The sequence below is a fragment of the Xenopus laevis genome, chromosome 7L (assembly GCF_017654675.1).
Source record: "Xenopus laevis strain J_2021 chromosome 7L, Xenopus_laevis_v10.1, whole genome shotgun sequence".
In the NCBI taxonomy this organism is placed as follows: Eukaryota; Metazoa; Chordata; class Amphibia; order Anura; family Pipidae; genus Xenopus; species Xenopus laevis.
Window position 1 is genome coordinate 90,563,941 of NC_054383.1, and position 23,010 is coordinate 90,586,950.

At 38.2% G+C, this 23,010-nt stretch overlaps 1 protein-coding gene across 8 annotated transcripts in view; it reads right to left on the reverse strand.

Moving 5' to 3' along the window:
• Nucleotides 1–23,010, reverse strand: part of LOC108696525 (agrin) — a 291,780-nt gene that overhangs the window by 93,812 nt on the left and 174,958 nt on the right. For all 8 annotated transcript variants that reach the window (XM_041569323.1, XM_041569326.1, XM_041569324.1 and 5 more), the window contains 4 exons: nt 15,176–15,391; nt 7,254–7,478; nt 4,870–5,094; nt 2,759–2,965 (listed from right to left, as the gene is read on the reverse strand). In XM_041569323.1, coding sequence (XP_041425257.1) covers nt 2,759–2,965; nt 4,870–5,094; nt 7,254–7,478; nt 15,176–15,391 — 873 coding nt within the window. The remainder of the gene's footprint in view (nt 1–2,758; nt 2,966–4,869; nt 5,095–7,253; nt 7,479–15,175; nt 15,392–23,010) is intronic.

Genomic DNA, 23,010 nt, shown 5'->3' on the forward strand with positions numbered 1-23,010 from the left:
TAAACCCAATAGGCTGGTTTTGCTTCCAATAAGGATTAATTATATCTTAGTTTGGAGCTTCTGGATATCGGGTTTCCGGGTAAGGGTTCCTATACCTGTACTATATATAGTTTATATATGTAACAAGCTGCTGTGTAGCTATGGGGGCAGCCATTCAAGCTGGAAAAGGAGAAAAGGCACAGGTCACACAGCAGATAATATATACGGTAAGATCCGCAGTATACAATGGATACTACATAGTGTATCTGTTATCTACTCAGTGTCCTGTGCTTGAATGGCTGCCCCTTGGATACAGAGCAGCTTGTTTATATAAACTATTGTAAAGTTACTGAAGCAAACACACCAGTTGTACAAGTGCAGGGCAACAGTACATTATATTTTCATTACTTTAAAACATTTTCATTTTTATATGTTACTGTTCCTTTAAGATTTAAAGATCCAAATTACAGAAAGATCCGTTATCCAGAAAACCACAGGTCCTGAGCATTCTGCATAACAGGTCTCATACATGTAATAATAATCCCATTGCATTGTGCAATTGATACTTCAGAAAAGGGAATACTTCTGATAGGATATGTCTTTATTATACATATATGTGATAAGGTTAGTTTCCATATATATTCCAAGTCTAGAGTTACATAGTATTATTTATTTAGTTTTTGCTCAATTCCTTAAATCTAACTTCAGTCATGTATTTGGTATACTTCTCCTTTCAAATATTCCAAAGGCATAATTTGCAATATATTCTACTGTATGATTCCGGCGAAATACATTTAGGGGCAGATCTATCAAAGGTCGAAGTGAATTTTCGAATTAAAAAACTTTGAATTTCGAAGTAATTTTTGGTTACTTTGACCATCAAATAGGCCAAATTCGACTTTGATTCGAATTGAAAATACTTCACAAATTCGACCATTCGAAAATCGAAGTACTGTCTCTTTTAAAAACTTTAACTTCTACACTTCGCCACCTTAAACCTGCCGAATTGCTATGTTAGCCTATGGGGATCGCCTAGAACCTATAGCCAGTATTTGGCTAAGTTTTGAGAAGTCGAAGCATTTTTTTGTAAAATCGAACGATTCGAAGAACGATCGTACGATCTTAAAAATCTGTGAACTACCCTATTTGATGGTCGAGTTTAGACGTTTTTTTCACTTCGAAATTCGACCCTTGATAAATCTGCCCCTTAGTGTGTATTAATTCTGCATTTCTGAAGTGCAAGGAAAATCTGTATGCATTAAACAAACACAAATCACATATTTTTAGTAGTTCTTATGATTTGATTAGGTGGAGTTACCATTTAGAGAATTAGGAATGCTAAAATGAATGGCACAATATTCCAATGAATAAGAGTGACACCTAAAAAGTTTGATAAGCCTGTTTAAGTGTGGCCACAACTCTTGCCAATGCAACAAGTAGGTTTTTCAGGCCCAGAACTGTAGGGATCTCAAGCACATCGCTCTCAAGCTCATGTTAGCTACAAATGGGGGATGCTGAGATTTGTAGCTCATAGGAGATTGATGGCTGACAGCTTGACATCCTTGCCTTAGACCGTATAGATAATAAAACATTCTGACTAAACAGAATAAACTATGAAGCCCATCATAGTAAAATATAATAAAGTACTGAAAGTTTTGTGGCCTAATCCCACTTTTTAATAAATAGATTAAAAAATAAGGGATTGCCAATATGTGCCAATACATAAACAGGCAACAAGCACTGAAAAAGTGTCAGCACAAACAAGTGGATCTAAATGGATGGTGGGAGCCCAAGATGCAAAAGCTAAGACACAAAGTCCACAAGCCTGGAAGCCAGTTCAGAAAAGCACAAGGATTTTCATCCTCACCCACACACTAATAAATGGGAGCAAGCAGTGAATGGAAAGGAGTGGGGACATAAGTGAGTGTCCAGAGGGAGGAGAGCAGACCTCAGACTGAAGACCTCACACAGAGATGAGAAAGCAAACAGGGGGGCATCTATCCTGATCCTTACTCCACAGAGCCAGAGCTGGAAAGAAAGACACAAAATACAAGAAGGTATGGGGGTGGGGGGTGAACAGGAAAAAATCATTCATAAGGGAACATTGACAACTGACATCCCATCTGCTAGCTCTACAGAGCTCTCCCACAATCCAAGTGCTACAAGGGTTGCACAGACTCCATGAAGAGTTTGAAAGAGGAGCAGCAGCCACAAGTCTAAAAGTAAAAAAGGGCAGTTTGGGAAAGAAGGGTAAATCCAGGAAAGCAGAGGAAAGAAAAGGACGATTGCTCATTAGCAGGAGAAATAACAATACAATCCTCTGATTCATCCAAACCTTATTTGGTCAGCGGCAGAAAATTACACAGTGTACACCTTCTCTATGAGGAAGAGATAGAGACAGAGAGAGAAAAAGCAATATATTAGGAGGAAAGAGAGAAGACGAACATTTATTGAAAAGGTTATTCTTATGAGCTAAATGGTTGAGGAACCTGGAGTTTTTCACTCAAGGAAAGGGGTTTCAGAATGAAGCACCAGGGTCTCACAGTTAAGATAAATGAAGTTAGATATGGAAAGCAATGTGTTTGATGACTCACCCACCACCCTTCCCCCCACTAAAGCTCATGGACCAGTAATCAAGATAAGAAAGAATCAGCTGGTTAAGGGTTAACATAAATAAATATCCTTACCTTTGTCAGTTGAGGAAAAAAAGACAGCTAGAGCACATATGCTATCACCTTAATTCAAGACATATTTGAAAAGAACCAGCCTTTATACATACCGCATGGGCCTTTGTGTTTGACTGGGATGGAAGCTTTCTGAAAGCACTCTGCCTTTTGTCTCTCGCAGTCATTGGCGTACGTGCGACTGTCCCCACCGCAGACTGGTTTGTAAGTGCCATCGCAAGTAACACGGTCGCAAGAACAACGGGTCACACCTCTGCGGTTAAGGCACACAGAATTGTGCTTACAATCTTCCTTGCATTTGTCTAGAGAGAAGGAAACAGAAAATTATCGACACAAGACACATTAGTAACAATCAAGAGTGCAGCAGATATTCTATGTACACTGCTGAGAAAACCTTCAATAAATTACACCAATGAAATATGTAAAAATGCTGACATGTTGGTGTTTACCATACAAGTTGGTGGATGTGGACTGTTCTTCAGGTACACTGAATATCAGAAGTTTCTAGGCAAGAATATTAGGTCTGCTGTTCATGAGCTGAAAGTGGGTCAGACAGCAAACTCAGATATTCAGAAAGAACTGAATAAAAGATCTGTGCAGGAATTCAGTTAACAGGTATAAAAGGAGAGAATGAGATGTAGCATTTGTAGTCAAGATACAACTGGCACAGAGCTGCTTTACATGCTAAATAGATGCACTGAAAGTTTGATAATACTTCCCCTTTCATTCTAAACCTTTACAAAGTTTCTCCCATCCATATGCTCAATGGTCTTGGTAGCTCCCTTGAATTAGAGTCAGTAAATAAAAGGTTATGGTACCGGGTATTGGTAGTGTTGAGTACCTGGCTGTCAGGGCGTAGAGGGCTATAGAGGCCTACATGACACTGCAGAAAAGAGAATACTTCTGATAGGAAACATTTCTTTATTATACATAAATGTGAAAGGGTTAGTTTCCATATATATTCTATGTCTGTGATATGAGTAAAGAGCCTAACAATGAACTTACTGTATATTGTTAGCTGAGAAACAGATGTTTTATGCCTGGGAATGCATGGCATTTTTAGAAATCATCTTCAGTTCTTTTGTTTCACAACACTAAAAGCATACTTACTGTCACAAACATCATCAGTTAGGTGAGAGCACAGACCTTCTTTTGTATATTTCCTGACCACATAAGTGCCATTTTATTTTACAGATCCCTTTTCATTGCGTTAGCCATTCAGACTCTGACAGCCTGAGAAAGATACTGATTTACTGGTTGAATTTTTATGGTTTGGCCTAATTTTGGGCCCCAGAATAACTCAAGAGATATATATCTGATATATATCTCCTTGAAGAACTGAAGAGATATATATGTTATATCTGGCACTTAAATTACCACATTTTTAATTTTTCCTTTGTATTTTGGCACAATTTAAAATGTGGCTAGCCAAAGTTAACCGAAATGGAACCCTGTATAGCAGGAACAAACTCTACAGAGCAGTACTTTAGATCAGGTCTAACTATCCAGTATGCAAAATGTCAAATAATGGGCCAACTACATGTAACATTATGTTATGTTACAGAGATAACTGTAACATTAGGAAGGGTTCATATAGGCAAGCTATGGAGTTGCTAAAACTGAACAGCGATTAAATATAATACTTTTTCTTCATGTTCAAAAAGGATCACTGCAAACAAGCTGCTGCTCTCTGAAATGCTATGTTATAACAGGAGAGAACTTCGGCTACGCAGCATTATGTGCACTGCCTTCCAACATAGGGTGAACTAGCGTGCACTGCTTCCTTTCTGTTCTGCCAGAAAATGCCACCGATTCTAAATGCTGTACTATGCTCTTTCAAATAAGAGCAAGCTGTCTCTTTTCTTTTAACAAGTATCAAACCCCTGTTTCTGTTTCTGTTCTCTTCCACTGACAGAGTGGGGAAAAAATAGAAATCTGCTTGATAATCATGTAACTTGCAGATCAGAATAAAAAAAATAGTCAGCAAGTACTCTAAACTTATTTCAGCTGAATTCAACTGAATTTGTGTCAAAATGAAGGAAGCTCAAAAATAATACCCTTTGTAATATATATATATATATATATATATATATATAAGTTTATTCCTCTATAATTCCAGAAAATTGTGAAAACTCTATACTTCTAGCAGGTATATATACAGCTCATATACAATACTGTATTTCTCTAATTTGTGGTCTTTTCCCACCTTGAGGCTGGCACTGCCCTGAGTGCACCTTCTGCAGATCAATGCCACGGATGAATCCAGATCGGGTCATTACACAATCATTGTCGTAAGTCACACCGTCATCTGCACAAACGGGATCTCTGCGGACTGGGCAGTACTCTGGCCTGTATTGCATCTCCAGTTGCCGACTGCGTGGGTTTACTCTGCATGCTTTGTTTAGATTATTCATGGTGATTCTGCATGGATCTACACAAACATAAAAAGTATCAAACAGTATAGCATATGCTGAAGACAAATTTGAGACGTTGTTATTTATTGTAGCAACCTAAGAGATTGAGGGAATATTTCCAACAACAGGATGGGTCTGTATGTCAAATTGTCAAGACCACCTTTATGTTATTACTCTTGTCTGTACATAGAAGTATTTGTAGACTTTTTGGCCCTAAAGGGGAAGTTTAAATTGCCTTATTTTTTTTAAATTATTTAGCATTCTGTTCAGCAGATCTCTAGTTTGAAATTTCAGCAGCTATCTTTTTGCTAGGGTCCAATTTACCACAGCACCATGGCAGCCATTTGAATATGGCCAGGCGATGGGCTAAATAAAAAAAAAAAAATAATAAAAAATTACAATAAATTGGTAATTCCAGGAAGCGAAATATTTTGGTTGCCAGGGTCAGTGACCCCATCTAAAAACTGGAGGCAGAGAAAAAGGCAATGAAAAAAAAAGAAGGCAGAATGAAAAATTGCTAATACAACAATTAACCTAATTTGAACTAATGCTTTAAATATTAAAATCTTGTCATCCTCATGTGGCCTGTCAAATCATGTTTATCTCCATAGACATCTATTGGTAACTTCAGCACAAGAACAGGTATCAATAATACTGTCCTTATAAGGAGTCAATAGGTGTGTAAAATGGTCATTTTCAAAAGAATTAACACATCTATTCATTTCACAGATACATTTTTGCTACATCTGCAAACTGATAACTTTTAGGGGTACAATACAAAAAGCATCAAAAAAGTGTAAAAGCTGTTACAGCCCCATAGATTCAGAGAGCAGACATATACAGGTATGGGACCTGTTATCCAGAATGCTCAGGACCTGGAATTTTCTGGATAATGGGTCCATAATTTAAATTTTCATACCTTAAATCTACTAGAAAATCATGTAAAATGTAAATAAACCCTATAGGCTGGGTTTGCTTCCAAAATAAAATGATATCTTAGTTTGGATCAACTACAAGGTACTGTTTTATTATTACAGAAAAAGCATTTCTAAAAATGTGGATGTCTATGGAAGATGGCCTTTATATAATTCTGAGCTTTCTGGATAATGGGTTTTACGGATAACAGATCGTATTCCTATTTAAAGTGGACCCGTCACCCAAAAAAATTATTCAAAATCCTATTTTATCACATTAGTCAAGCAAAATGAACTTTAATTACACTATATAAATTATTTGAATCTTGTTTCCTTCAGTCTGGGAACTCATAATTATAGCAAGCAGGCAGGAGCCATTTTATACTGTTATTAAGACAAGCCTTGTATCATCTCAGAATCTTGTTTGTGCACCAGAATGGGGGACCTGATGTCCACCGCCATGCCCTGGCTACACAATTAAACGGTGAAGAGAATGGGGGAATGTGGGGAGAGCAGTGACATCTAGAAAGTGCTGAATGGAAAGTGAAAGCAGTTGTCTGCCCCGCCTCTATGCCTAGGCATAGAGGCGGGGCAGACAATATTTGATTGACAGCTGAGATTTTTAAATGAGTTTACAACAGTTATGAATGCTTTAATAAAAAATTTAAATTGGATTTCATGTTTAATTTGAAAAGGACTTTTATTATACAGATTTTTGTGTCTGGGTGACGGGTCCACTTTAAGAATACTTTACTCTTCTTTAAACATAACCACAATGCCCTCTGTTTCCACTGTTGTTTTTGCTGAATTCCTTTGTAAGTAGAAGGGTTATGATATGCAATTAAATGATCAGCTACCTGCATAGCATAATAACCTGGTTAACTGAAACATTCTGAATGGTAACTTGCCATTACTTAAGTGCTAACGTGCTTGAGTGATCTCACTTTACAGCTACATATAGCTGGGTAAATATTAATAGAATACATTCACAAATGGACAGTGCCAAGAGTTTGCCTTAGGTCTTTAGAATTTCTAGTTAAAGCTTGGGTACTTTGTGGACATAATGCTTCTGATTTGATCTCACAAAGCAGGCATCTCCTCCTTGATGTTCTGTTAAAAGTACAGTAGGCAATAAAAGTTAGTAAATGTGATACTACTGTTGAGCACTAAAGCATGAAGTGCAGGCTAGCTAAACCTGTTGCTTTAATATAAATGGATATTCAAAAATGGCTATTCAAAAATGGTAAGTCACAGACACTTACCACAAGGACCATCAAACTTCTTGTAGAGATTCTCCTGATTGTCGCATGCCTGCTTGTTAAGGAGACACTCATTGTGGTAATCTTTGCCATCACTGCCGCAAACCACATTTTCTGGAACCCCTGTGCAGCTGGCAGGGCAGATACACTTTGCCGTCTGGCCATCTGTTGAGCGGACACAGGTACTGCCATAGCTACAAGACACTGTTGAGCATGGGTCCTTGGTACCTGGAAGAAAAGAGAACAAAAACAGTTAGTTATATTCTTTATTAAAGACAGTGTTGGTGCAACAGAGCCTCTGTAAAGGTTGTTTCATGTATCATGCATAAAAACAGCGATTGGATTCTATAAATGCTAACATGATTATATTTATATATATATGTGTGTATATAAATCATTAGTTGGACCACATCTAGAGAAAATGCTTCTGGTCTGGGCAAACCTCTCCGAAAGAATGGAAACTGGAATTAGGAGCAGTGACAGTTGGACAAGGTCATCTTGTTCGCCTATATTTTCTTCCTGATGGCAGCAGACAGGAGGTCCTTTATCAACAATAACAGCACATACTCTGAATTATCTAATCTGAGGTTTCTGATCTATTTCAGATCATGTAAAGCACTGGCTACTGCTGGTAAGCACCTAAAGTTTCCCTAGCAATAACCAGATATCTGCCTTTGGAAAGCCTGGCTGCCGTTTTCACCACCAACCTCTTTCAGGAATGGGGCAGGGTTTCCTTCTTGTAGAAATAAATATAGAGGATTTTAAAAAAAACATACCATATGTCTTTTTCATTTTTTTCAGCCTCAATGACCATCTTAAAAGGGATCCGTCAGCAAAACAAATTATTCAAAATCTTATTTTATCACATTAGTCAAGCAAAATTAACTTTAATTACACAATATAAATTATTTGAATCTGGTTTACTTCAGTCTTGGAATTCATAATTATAGCAAGCACGCAGGAGCCCCTTTGTGGATACTGTTATTAAGGCAAGTCTTGCATCATCTCAGAATCTTGTTTGTGCACCAGAATGGGGGACCTGATGTCCATCCCCATGCCCTGGTTACACAATTAAATGGTTAAGAGAATGGGGGAATGTGGGGAGAGCAGTGACATCTAGGAAGTGCTGAATGGAAAGAGAAATTAATTGTCTGCCCCACCTCTATGACTAAGGCATAGAGGAGGGGCAGACAATATTTTATTGACAGCTGAGATGTTTAAATGAGCTTACAACAGCTATGAATGCTTAAATAAAAAATAGAAATTGGATTTCATGTTTAATTTGAAAAGGGCTTTTATTATAAAGATTTTTGTGTCTGGGTGGCAGGTCCACTGGTCCACTTTAATATATGTATTTCTTATATTTAATCCATGTAACACAGCACATAAATACCATACTGTTTCCTGCATGTACACGATCAACCTGCACCATCAGGTAGAACAATGTGGTAAACAGGTAAGTGGCTGTAAAGAATATCATTGAAAAAAACGGCTATACCTGGAAAATATACAGCAGCCCTAGCCATGAAATAGATTTATCCATTCAATATGGTGTAGGTTTAATGTTCTTTAAAAGCAACAAATATAGACTAAAAAAACACTACTATTATATATTAGTTTCTCTTTTTTTCTGCAGTAATGCTATTTACTACATTCTCCTGTTAGTAAAATATGTATGTTAAGATTTATACGGTGTCATCTTCTGGTAGAGCAAGAAAGCAAACCCCCCTCCCTTTCGTGCTGTAAAACTAAACCAAGTGTAATGGCCATGTAAAAATAAATGGACTATGCTAATACATACGCCATGAGATATCTCCACTAGTGTTGCCATCGGCCAGTAAATATTCAGATCAGATCAGATTCAACTTTATTGTCATTACACAAGTACAAGTACAAGGCAACGAAATGCAGTTTAGGTCTAACCAGTAGTGCAATAAGCAGTAAGTGCAGGATAAGGTATAAATTATAATTGGTATGTACAAGAATGTTTACAAATAATAATATTTACAAGGTGATTACAGTCATATGAACATAATATACAGTTTGTAGTAACTATAATCAGTAGTTACAAGCAGATGAACAAATGTACAGGTTGCTGAAGTACAATATTGAATGTGCAATGGTAATGGGGATAGTGTAAGGTGGGGGGTTTAAAGGAGTCAGTAAGGTGCAGAGTTCAGAATGGAGACAGCTCTAGGAAAGAAACTGTTCCTCAGTCTGCTGGTTCTTGTCCGGTGTAACCTGAAACGCCTGCCTGAAGGCAGAAGAGAAAACAGTCTGTGGGCAGGGTGAGAGGAGTCCTTAAGAACACTGCGTGCTCGACGAAGACAGTGCTTCTTCTGGATGTCCTCAATGGATGGAAGCGGAATCCCTGTGATGCGCTGGGCAGTTTTTACCACCCGCTGCAACGCCTTGCGCTCAGCAACAGAGCAGCTCCCATACCACACTGTGACACAGCTGGTCAGGATGCTCTCTATTGTGCAGCGATAAAAGTTCAATAGGATGGCTGAGGACAGCTGGTTTTTCTTTAGTATTCTTAAGAAGAAGAGGCGCTGGTGAGCCTTCTTGACCAGGCTGGAGGTGTTGGTAGTCCAGGACAGGTCCTCCGAGATGTGGGTTCCCAGGAACTTGAAGGATGACACAGGTTCAACAGCTATCCCGTTTATGTGGATGGGATCATGGGAGCCACTTCTCTTCTTCTTCCTGAAGTCCACAATGAGCTCCTTGGTCTTGGTGGTGTTAAGGAGCAAATTATTTTCCGTGCACCAAGTGGCTAGATGCTGGACCTCTTCCCTGTAGGCAGTCTCATCATTGTTGCTGATGAGACCAATCACCGTGGTATCGTCTGCAAACTTAATAATGGTGTTAGATCCATTTACAGGTCTGCAGTCATGGGTGAAGAGGGAGTAGAGGAAGGGGCTCAGCACACAGCCCTGTGGTACACCAGTGTTGAGTGTGATGTTAGTGGAGCAGATGTGGCCTGACCTGACATGCTGTGGTCTGTTGGTCAGAAAGTCCATAATCCAGTTGCAAAATGAGGAATTAATGTCCAGGGCTCTAAGTTTAGTGATTAACTTGGAGGGTATGACAGTATTGAATGCTGAGCTAAAGTCAACAAACAGCATCCGTGCGTAAGTGTTTTTATTGTCCAGGTGTGAGAGCACAGAGTGCAATGCTAAAGAGACTGCATCTTCTGTGCTCCTATTGCTGCGATAAGCAAATTGGTGAGGGTCCAGAGTTGATGGGAGAGAGTCTTTCAGATGTGACAATACTAACCGCTCGAAGCACTTCATGATAATGGGTGTGAGTGCTACATTGATCCCAATGTAGAAATATAGCAGAGGCAGGCAGATCTGCACTTTTTCCAGAAAAGCTAAGAACCCTAATCTCAGGCCTTTACTTTAAATATACACACAAACCAAACAGCTCCAAGACTTAACCAAGCTTCACAACGAAAACATAGTAACCAGGGTTATACATCTGGAGCTAAATTCATACTGGGGCTAAATATCTCTCTCTCTCTTTATATATCTATAATCAGCTGTGTGTCAGCACTCCAACTTGGATAATTTGGGTGCAGGATCAAAAATTAAGGGGCAGATTTATCAAGGGTCAAACAGTAAATTCGAATTTTCGAATTTCAAAATTCATACATTAGAATTTTAATCCCCCTATATGAATGTAAATTTGAATGTGAGTTGTATCACACCTCAACCACGGAAACAGTCCTAATTCGAATATTCGCCACCTAAACCCTGCCAAGTTCATGTACAAGTCAATGGCAGAGTTCTGTTGAGCCATTTGGAGATGTTAATAGCTTTTTTGACATTTGAGTTTTTTTCGGGAGAAATATTAGATTTGTACGAATCTAATATGACTTGAATCTTCAGGTCGGAACCATTCGACCAAATAATTTTTTCTTAAATAACCTTCCAGTCGAATTGTGAGTATATTTGAATTCAAAAAAATTCACACGAATTTCAAATTCAATCTTTGATAAATGGGCCTCTAAGTGTACTTTGGTACAAGGATCTTTATTCCATAGCGTGAAAAATATATGTTTATTCTCAATCACTGTGCATTTCAACATATCAGTCCCTATTGGGACCTTTATCAAGAATGATATAGGGACTGAAACTTTGAAATGCCCAGTGATTGAGAATAAACATATTTTTTCATGATACAACGTACGGATCCTTCTACCTCTCTCTCTCTCTTTCTATATATATATATATATATATATATATATATATATATATATATATATATATATATATATATATATATATATATATATATATATATATAGTCTGTGTCAAACGACCGCACTCTGAAGACCGGACTTGGTATGATCTTTGTGGGTGCAGGGTCCAAAAATTCATATAGAGATTTGTTCGTAAGGATCCGCACACCACTATTTTTCATCAAAATAAGTGTTTTATTCGGTACATAGATCCGACGTTTCGGCCCACATCCTTGAAAAAGGCCCTAATGTGGGCCGAAACGTCGGATCTATGTACCGAATAAAACACTTATTTTGATGAAAAATAGTGGTGTGCGGATCCTTACCAAAAAAAAAAAAAAATATATATATATATATATATATATATATATATATATATATATATATATATATATATATTAAAGCTGGAAATGGAGATCGCACTCACAGGTCTTAGAAGTGTTTAAATGTCTTTATTCAGTGGACAAACGCGCGTTTGTCCACTGAATAAAGACATTTAAACACTTCTAAGACCTGTGAGTGCGATCTCCATTTCCAGCTTTATATTCAAACTTCAACTAGGACTGCACCCAGGCATAATTGATGACATTTTCGTGAGTGCCGGTTTTTCCCTTCACTGTACTATATATATATATATATATATATATATATATATATATATATATATATATATATATATATATATATATATATATATATATAAAATCCTTTTTAATCCGCACTCCACTGGAATCAGCAAGACACCCAGGTGTGTGTGTGTGTGTGCGTCTTGTGGCACTCTATTCCCCTTTTAAGCACGGTATTCAAGAGAGGTGAAGGCCTAGAGACAAAGTGCCTCAAGAAAATCACCTAAAACAGACCTATAAATTATATTGAAAGAGGAAGTGCATTCTGTTGGCTTTTCACAAATCAAGCCTAGACATCTATCCCTCAACTGTTTCCTGGATTATAATCTTTCAGACATACTTTTTTGTATTTGTATTTCTGCCAATTAATAAACACTAAAGGCCTGAATATGAAGATATAGTAGCTCCCCTTTCAGCAGTTCCATTCAGGCTGACTTCACAATTGGGAGGGAGCAGTGGGCAGTGCTGTGACAAGCTTGAGCAGTGTGAAAGAAAAAGGTCAAGTTAATTTACTTGGAGAGAAAGGGGACAGGGTCTCGTTTACACAGCGCCTAGCTCCCTGAAGCTGCATGCAGCCTGACAACACAGCCCCATTAGCCACACTCAGTACAGGCGGTGAGGTGGGGGTGCCACATGAATACTTGGGGAGAAGAGTGCAGGTTTCGATCTTATGATTCAAAATGCACCTTATCAATTTAATTGCTGTTAAGCAGAGTTTGTGAAGCATGGCACACCAATGCATTGAACAGGGTCTTGCTAATGGTTATCTGTTATTAGAACGTGAGTGGGGATCATAGGCTACGTGCATGCAATATAATCATGTCATCCTCTTTTACATGCACTGGCTGCAAATTAGCTAGTTGACCTAGTCCACCGGTAGCCTAAAGAGCGCTAAATAAAGTCAAGTCCATGTGAGGCATGGCTTATGATCTTTCAGCAGTGGCAAGGTACAACAATCACATACTGTTTGAAAAGGTACCATAGGATCAATGTAGTGATTTCTGCTAATTATCCTACTAACTGGATACAGAGGTAGGACATGCATACCCAAAACCTATTATTGTTTATGATAACCCTTAATTGACTAATGTAAATTAAAAGTAAAAAAAAACAAACCTACAATATAAAATTCAATATACAAGGTTGATATGAATAATTGTGAGATCCATAGTACTTGGAAGCATAGAAACCAATGTGCATAATTGACTCTGTACCATAAGCTTCTATGACAGATGTAATACCACTTTCTCCAAAGATTTTATGTTTTGGATAACCACCAACCCAATACCATAACCACCCACCCAGAGCATGTGCAGTGCCAAATGCACTCAAAAGATAGCCGAAGAAACTCCAAGATAGGGAGCTACTGTGAACAATTTTTAATGAATGGATCATTATGGTTAGAGTGCTGTATTAACCCATGAACTATGCAATCTACAGTAGTCCTGCACAGTCACAGAGCTTCCTTTGCACCCAGCAGCCCAGGCCAGATGGAGTTGACCTGCCTCTTGCTATTTATTACGGAAAATATCACCTGTTTAGGAGTAGGAGTTAAGTTTTTAATTGATCAGTAAGCATAATGGAAGCCTTATTTGTCTACACATGTGTGCTTTTATACTTTAAGTGGGGATTGATGAGGCTAAAATGAAGTATCTACCTTGTCCTCTTCAATCCTTTAAATAACCGGACCGCAAAAATACTGAAATAATTGCTTGGCTTTATCAATAAGCAGTAGGCTCTAATACATGGAAGTAACTGTCTGAAGCCTCGCAAAAAAATATTCCTTTACTGAAATAATCATTTGCCAGTATAAAGTCAGTTTAACTAGATGACGTTCCAGTATACCCAGCAGATCACTAAGGGAAATGTATGGCTGAAAAGAAAACCTGGCTATATCTTGGGGAAATAAAATATTGAATTGTGCAAAAACCTACAGAACTCTGTGGGTCCTTATTATATAGACCCCCGGACATTGTACAGCTTAAGCTTTCTAGCCTCAATAAACAGCATATTTAGAAGTGTATGTAGCTTGAAAGCTTATGCAACAAAAGCTCTGAACAAGTGGCAGTGAGGCAAACATCACAATAGCCACTGTGAGTGTCCCAATAGGATTGCATCTTCCTCTATCCATACCTGCATTTTATAGAAAAATGTTAATAAATATTATATCTAAAGCAATGCTTGCAATAAAGCTTTGCCAGCCGCTGTGTTTTATCTGTTCCGAAACATTGTTTTCTTGTATATTCATTTTTATGTTGGTCATTAGAAGGTATCATTATCTTCAATACTTCCTCAATAAGGAAAGACAAAACACTGTAGGGATTGTGTATGCTTGAAAACAGCAGGGACAAAACATAAACATAATTTATCTGGTCAGGCAGCTGTATGAAGAAGGCATTGTGGATAATGCAGCTCTTTAGGGAGTGTGGGGAGAAATGGGAAGCCATGTTTTGTGTCTCCCAGCAGGGTGGCCGCTCTGCTATAGGAGCTTAGAGACAGACTAGTTAGTGAATATGCAGCTAAAGTTATGTTGGGGATAATTGTAAAGGGTCCATATTTTATATAACAAAACAGGAATTTGTATGGCAAAGATGTAAAGCCATTTGTTATACATTTGCTTAGGGAGATGCATTCAGTTGGTGCTTTGTGCATTTCTTCAGAGATCAGTGCAAAGCAGACAAGGAAAAAGTCTTTGTGTTATGACTCTGACTAAGGCACTGCATTAGAAATAAAAGAAAAAGATTGAACATTATAGTATACGTATGGCCAGGGAGCAGTATAATAAAGAAAGGAAAGAGGCCATTTATTATATACCTCATCAGGGAAATGTAAAAACAAGGAGGGGGATGCCATGTTTAATAGTTTTTTGGTGAAGGAAGAATGTATCAGGCATCTGATCCAGCTACTATTCTGAGTGCATTATACATCTTTTGGGAGTTGTAGTGGAGCAAAGCCTGTGCCAGACGTACACATAACAGATAAAGTACAACTGCCCTGATTTGGCTGTAACTCTGGGTTCTGCAGTGCTCCCAAGCACATCTCTTTGGCATCCTTACCGCATGGCCCCTTGCTGATGACTTTGATTCTCCTCTGTTGGTTGCACTGGGCTCTCTCCAGTTCACACTCGTTGCTGTAAGTAGAATAGTCGGAACCGCACACAGGGGCAACAATGGAGGCGCAGGCGGTTTTCTTGCAGATGCACGTTGCTTGAGATGGGTCAGCGCTGCTCTTCTCACATACTGCACCAAATCCACAGAGCATTCCTCGGCAAACTGTGAAGCAGAGAAATAAAGAGTACATTTACGGAAAGCTGTTGTCTATGGGCACAAACTGGATGAACATAAAACTACACACAGAACTCAAAAATACATTAATAATAAGATGATAACTTGGTTTAGCACTAAGGCAAAGCAATGTTCACTGTTCGAGTACAGCCCTGCTGGATAAAAAAACCTGTTTAAGCGATAGAGTAAACCAACCCAGGAGGTAAACGAAAAAGACAATATTGTTATAAATATTTCGTCTTATGTACTTGCCCCCTCAGAACTTAAACTCTTAAACAATGGTCTGGGCTTTGTACCCACCTACCAAACTGACTTAGACTTCTAAAAGTTCATTCGTAACCTAAAATTGAATATACATTTTCTCAGAAATCAATATTTAATATCTTTCATGAAACAGAATGCAAACAACATTTTATGGAAGTAGATCATGATGGGTCAACATGACTAAAAGTAGACCTTGCATTAGTAAAGTTTGGTGCTAAAGTCTAACTGTGGGCCTAGGATATTAGATTCTCTGGTGGGCCCTAAGATGCAGAATCTGATACTGATACCAAAACTCCAAAGATATTGACATTTTTTTCCTGTTTTTTTTTTCTACAATTACATGCCTCTTGTACTGCCTGCTCCCTAAAGGCCCCCCATACACAAGCAGATATAAACTGCCGACAGATTAAGTTTTAATCTTTTAAGGCAGTTTATTGGGCAGTGTATGGGGCCCTCAGATGAGCTTCCCTGATCAATATCTGGACCAAAGTCTTTAAAAATCCTGCCAGATCAAGGGCTGCATTGGTTCATTTATGTGGTCCTCGATCCGACCACTCGTATTCTCCTCGTTGTGATCTGATCATTGGGCCCCAGGGCCCACAATCAGATCAGCCCAATATTGCCCACCTCAGGGAGAGATCAGCTCGTTTGGCGACCTATGAAACGATATCTATGAGCAGCCAGGATATGATTACTAACCTCCTGGTACCTCCACTAAAAGCACTGAGGGTGTAAGCCAGGAGTGCCCATACTTTACTAATGCGAGGTCTACTTTAAGCGATGTTGTCCCATTATGATCTACATCCATAAAAGCATTGTTAGCATTCTGTTCCATGGAAAATATTACTTAAATGTTGATTTATGAGAAAATAATAATTTTCACAACGTCATTCTATATGTAAATAAGAGTGATTTATCACATTGCCAGAAGTGAAAGTGCATAAATATCAACAATATCAAGATTTTTCATTTTCGAACTTCATGGAGTGGGTGTCTATGCATTTTGGATGCATTTGGACTGGTCTCCCATTATTCCAAAATCACAAAGACTAGCTGGCATGTGAAGAGCAGTATTATAAACAAATGTCTGGATTACCAATTATAAAGTAATTTGTTATATTTAACCTTGAAGGCGTGTTCCAGTTTGTTTTGTTTTTTTGCAAAAATTTAATGTTTCATTCTCGATTTTATTTTATTTTTTACAGATTAGCATTTTGCTATTGTTATTTTTTCCTCTCTGCTAAATTGCTTAGGGTAATGTCACAATTACAACTATTACACAGCAATTAAATTGGTAAAGGTTAGCACGGCAGATATAATAAATTGTCCCCTATAGGGCAGGACAGACAAACAAATGCATTCTCAGACAGACCCTAGTGAATCCATTATTATTTATTTTCCCATGACGATTTATTTTCTCAGGAAGGTTAGCAAAACCTAATGAAGCACAGGAGGAGAATAAAACGCCAACAACCACCTATGCTACACATGTTACCTACTGTATGTATCTACCAAGGACATGATCAGAAGGACTGTACCTGCAATGAATAGGAAACGCAAGGACCTTGGAGCTATTTGTTTCAATTACAGAAATAGATTTTTATTGTCTCCTAAGGGGACAGTGAGCACAACAATTTTAGTCCATGTGGTTTCACTTACAGGAAAGAATGAAACCTATTTTTGAGCCATAAAAAGTCGGTTTATCTTGCATCTCCCACAACTTTCCCTTTCTTTCCCCTTTACAACTAATCAAATGTTTGTTTCCAAACAGGTGCCCGTTAAATGCAGAAATGTATTTATGTGCCAAAATCCACTCTATGTATGCTCTGGTACTGATCCTTTTCCCATGTCAGTGGAAGGCAGTGGATTGGCTATATGCTATCAAATAGATACAGTATATGGAATTTAGCAGAATTTGCTGAAACTGTCCAGTTCAATAGTAAAAAAGGCAAAATTAAAACAGGACCTCAATACAAGGCCAAACTGAAGCCATACTGGCCTACAATGTTTTTAACCACCTATTTTATTCCTATAACTTACAGAATCAGGCTTCTCAGGTAGGTGAAACTATATTTATCACATAAACACAAGAAACTGGAATGATCGCCACAGTGTTACTGAATTGTAGGGTTTTGCTACACTACACTAATTTACTTTCATAGTCCAGAGGGTCCACAATGGCAAATAAAACACTATTATTTACGACAGCACTAGAAAAAAAAATGCTCAGACATACAGAGAATTAGCAGGCCAAGGGGAACTGAAATTGCAGGATTCTCCTTCCACACTACAATGGCCACAGCAACAAATTAAGATAAATTAAAAGCACAAAATGATTTCTTTCCCCCTTGAGCCTAAAGAAATAAAATGTTTTTTTTTTCGGGCTGAGAACATGACATCAGCAAACATTATTGCTGCCTGCAGGGCGAACAATGTGGGAATACTGTTTCCAATATTATTAGTTTATCAGGTTATGTTACTGGATGGGCAGAGGTCAGCTGAACAGCTGTGCAAACTGTCTGGTTAGATTTCTCCTACATATGAAGTCAGCTGGCAACCCTAATGAGCACTGTTAAAGGAAAAGCACACATGCACCTTTATTACAAATATATATATATATATATATATATATATATATATATATATATATATATATATATATATATATATATATATATTTTATTTATTTATTTATTTATTTTTTTGTATTATTTATTTATTTATTTATGACAAAAAGAAAAAGTGTTTTGTTTGTGAGCCAAGGTTTTATCCTTCTTTAAAATATCTTTTTCAAGGTTGGTAAACATCTCTAAAGAGGACGGAAATGTTGGGCACGTCTCTTCTGCCTACCACTAGTTTCAGACCTACTTGGACCTACGGTCACCTTTAAGCTGGAGTGTAGCTTCAGGCTCCTCTATATTAATAGGTGCAATTGCAAGTGATTTGAGCAGGAGGTGCAAAGGACACACCAGAGCCAAGAGCGACTATAGGTCAGTGCAAGGAGTATCACTGAACGCGAAGGCCTTTAATGAACAGATGCTTCCATTTGTGTGCACTCACAACTGTAGCTGCTGTAGTGGCCTACTTATCTCTTGCCACCACACGGCCTCACATTTCAGATGTTCACAATAGGATTTTCTCTTCTCGTCATCATCAGATATTGGCCACTAAGAACTTCTAGGGTAGGGTATCTTGTAAGTTATCTCTCAAAAACGGTAAGGACCGCTTCGACTCACCACCACTTAGCTGTTCCTCTGTAGTGCCGGGTGCTCAGTCCGCAGTGTCCCCACTGCCAACAGTAATATACGAACAGGAGGACGGCACTCCGGTAAAAAGCAGGTTTTTATTGTAGAGTACTGCAAGGATACATAGGCCTTACGCGTTTCGGGAACACCTTCCCTTAATCATAGGCATCAATGCCTATGATTAAGGGAAGGTGTTCCCGAAACGCGTAAGGCCTATGTATCCTTGCAGTACTCTACAACAAAAACCTGCTTTTTACCGGAGTGCCGTCCTCCTGTTCGTATATCTTGTAAGTTATGCAACTTTATTAATGAAGTTAGAGGGCCCGACTATTTCAGAATGCCTATTCCCATTTAGCATAACTATTAATAAACATTTTTAACCACTCCCTAACTAGTAAAACTTTCTGGTCTGATGCAGCTACACCATAACCCTCCGCCTCTCTTATAAGCCAACTAGGCAAATACATGACACATGATTAGGACTGTTGTTACCGCCATGATATTATATGGGAAAACTTTGTTTTGTTCATCAACCCCTTAAAATAAGACATGCACAATTAATATATACTATATAAGCTTTGACATACATAGACAATGATGAACCATTGTGGTTTCTTGGGTCCCAATCCTTTCCTACATGTGGAAAATATTATTCAGTTACAGAAACAGATTGCGAAAGCCTCCAACAAGCTAATCTCAATGAACTTCAGGCTATATTATTAATGACGTTTTAAAATGGACTAAGAAGGACAACAGCTTTGTCACACTTTCTACTACTTGTAGCTGTGAGGGGATAATAATAATGTGTTTACAGAGTGAGCATAAAAGTTTACTAGCATTTACTCAAGGTCAGGTCAATAACAGAACTGCAACGAGCCTTGAAATAACAGGGCTGTGCATGAATCACAATGTACACTATAAATCCTTCCTAGGAATACAAAATGACAAAGCAGTACAGGCTTGACAAATTCATGTAGAATTCACTTCTTACTTTGGGTTACTTTTATACATGCATATATTTATATATATATGTATAGTATATATTTATTTTATCCCCATGGCTGCTATTTTTTCCACAGCAAAGTCAAGTTTTCGGAACTTGATATCACAAGTTTGCAAGCTCCAGCCTTTGGGTTTGTTAAAATTTCACAGTCACATCTAAACAAAGTTAATTTATTCCATTTTGGAATCTGGCAACATAGGCTGCTTGAGCTTAACAACGGTGATACATTGTGCCTGTAAAGTAGAACATCCCTATATAAATAACAGCTCAGATAAACAGTTCCTAAATTGAACCCATTACCCCAACATCTTGCATCTGCTACTGAATCACATTGCTAATTATCAAGAACTCATTTGGTAGGCAAGTGGACCATACTGAAGCATTCTGGGCTTGTTATGAAACAGAGTGATCTGATGGGAAGTTCAGCTACATTAACATGTCAGTCTGTAAATGAGATTTTTTAGGGAACTTGTTTGGTCTCAAAGGCAAACAGCTAACTGAACACGAACTGAAGGTCTCTCAGAGGGCTAAGTGCTTTGGAATAGTCAGAGGAACTGCCTGCTTAGAGCAAATAACATGAAAATGAGGAGTCCTGAGACAGTATACGCCAAACTGTCAGCTTGTGGAAACACAAAGATTAACTATTTCAGCGTTGTTGGGAGAAACAAGGCAGGTGTCCAATATAATGGACCATTTAGTAAATACAGTGCAAGACCTGCAATAATAAGTCCAATAGTTAATATAAGGGTCTAATGGATAATGGCCAACCCAACTGTATTGGTTAGTTGACTACTGATATTTAACCATCACAGTTCTGCTTGCAGATTCTGCCTTCCCTAAAGAAGCACTTGTTCTATCCACCATATCTTCTCTCAAATCCCTCTTGTCAATCTAAGTCTTAAACTATAATCCTTTTCAAAAGAATGGTTTAGAAGGCATGCTTAGTGCGTAATTGGGAACGTGGCCGGAATCAAAGCGGTGGCAGTCATACTTGCTTAGCAAAATATCACAAGATCAGTTTTGGAAAGTCTGATTTTAGACGTTGCTGTAATATCCATGTAAAAACAGAGAGGTAGTTATTATGTGAGAGAAAGGGGAAATGGCATAGATATAATTGACACATAATCACATAGAATATCCCATCCTTTACAAGTGACGTAATTAGAAAGTTACTGGGCCCCACAGCAACTTCAAATAAGGGGCCCCAAAACATTGGTAAATTGACCTATTCTATCAAAATATATTTAAATTGTTCAATAATTAGGACCTCAGTGGGCCTCTACACTCCTGCCCCCCCTGCAACTGCAGGGTCTGCTTTCTCTGTAGTTACACCTCTGTCCTACAACTCTTGCTCACATCTTCCCCTAAATCCCCAGCCAGGAATCCTGTCCTTGTGTCCTAGTATTATACACTGATTGCATCTTCATAGTAGGTGAACATAGTGGGATATCCATTACAAATTACAATATATCATATTACAATATGTTTTTATTGTCAGTGAGGCAAAATACTAAAAAATAAAAGAGCAGGTTGTATCTTTGCTACACGTCTCCATTGGTGAGAAGAGTTCAGAACAGAAAGATACAGAGAAAATATAAAATCAAATTCCCCTGAAATTCAGCATGTTATATAAAGAGTTAAAGTGTGACCCAGATACTAAGTTTAGCTTTAGACCTTTCCAACGACCAATATTTAATACCTTGTAGACCACACTGTACCCAAAGGGGGGAATGTTGCATCAGGCAAAAAAAGCAGCTCTGTTGCACTAAGAGTTAATGACACAATGCTAAATCTTTAGTGGTGCAGAGGCAGGAGAGTTGAAGTGGAATTAATATAAGAGCCGTGAGCTGAGCAATATGCAAATACACTGATCACATATCCTCAGGCTTGGACAAGCCTCCCCACTCACTCCAAGATGCAGAGACACCTCTATCTCAAGCAGGCTATGCTAATGTGACCTAGCTAATCCACACTGCCTATCATAGCCCTGGTCAAAGAGACATGAGTGCAGGGAAAGGAGGACAAATTAGAAACCAGAAGACTGTTGAGCTGCTAGAGAACAGCGAGAAGAAAGGAGAGGACATAGAATGAAAACTTAACATACCTCTCAACGTTTGAAAATTAGTAAAAGGGGCAAAGATTCCTGGCACCTGTAGCACAGCAAAAATGTTTTGACCACGCCCCTCTAAATACCATGTCCATTTTACAAAATTTGGCAGGCTATGGAAAGTATGAACCCATTTCTAGGAGTTTTAAGACCATTTTTTACGTGTTATTACAGTTTTGCTAATTAAGGTGAATTGCCCTTTAAGCTGTAAATCTCATTTCTCCCAAGATAGCTGCTTATCTTAAAGGGATACTGTCATGGGTAAACATGTTATTTTCAAATGCATTAGTTAATAGTGCTGCTCCAGCAGACTTCTGCACTGAAATCTAAAAGAGCAAACTGATTTTTTTTTTATGTTTCATTTTGAAATCTAACATGGGGCTAGACATACTGTCTCAGAAGCCCCCAGTCATGTGACTTGTGCTCTGCTCTTTACTGCTGTACTGCAAACTTGAGTGATATCACCCCTCCCCCCCAGCAGCCATACAACAATGGGAAGGTAACCAGATAACAGCTCTGTGGTAGATCTAACAACAGCACTCAATAGTAAAAATCCAAGTCCCACTATGACACCTTCATTTACATTGAATAGGAGAAACAATAGCCTGTCAGAAAGCAGTTCCATAGTACAGCACTGGCTCTTTATAAAAGAACATGACCAGGCAAAATGACCTGAGATGGCTGCCTACATACCAATCTTACAACTAAAAAAATACACTTATTGGTTAAAGAATAAAATTTGATATGGTAGAGTGAATTATTTGCATTGTAAACAGTGTAATTTATAAATAAAAACTACACCATAAAAATCATGACAGAATCCCTTTAAATAGTTACAAATGTATCTGTGCTTATCTTAAATTGTTACAAATGTATATAAGTGCAGGCGCTGAGTTTTCTGGGCTCTCTCATAAAAGCCTCTTGTTTAATTAGGCTGTTTCAGCGGCTATTTTCAGCCTAACTAATTGGGCTGACCGCACACAGGCTG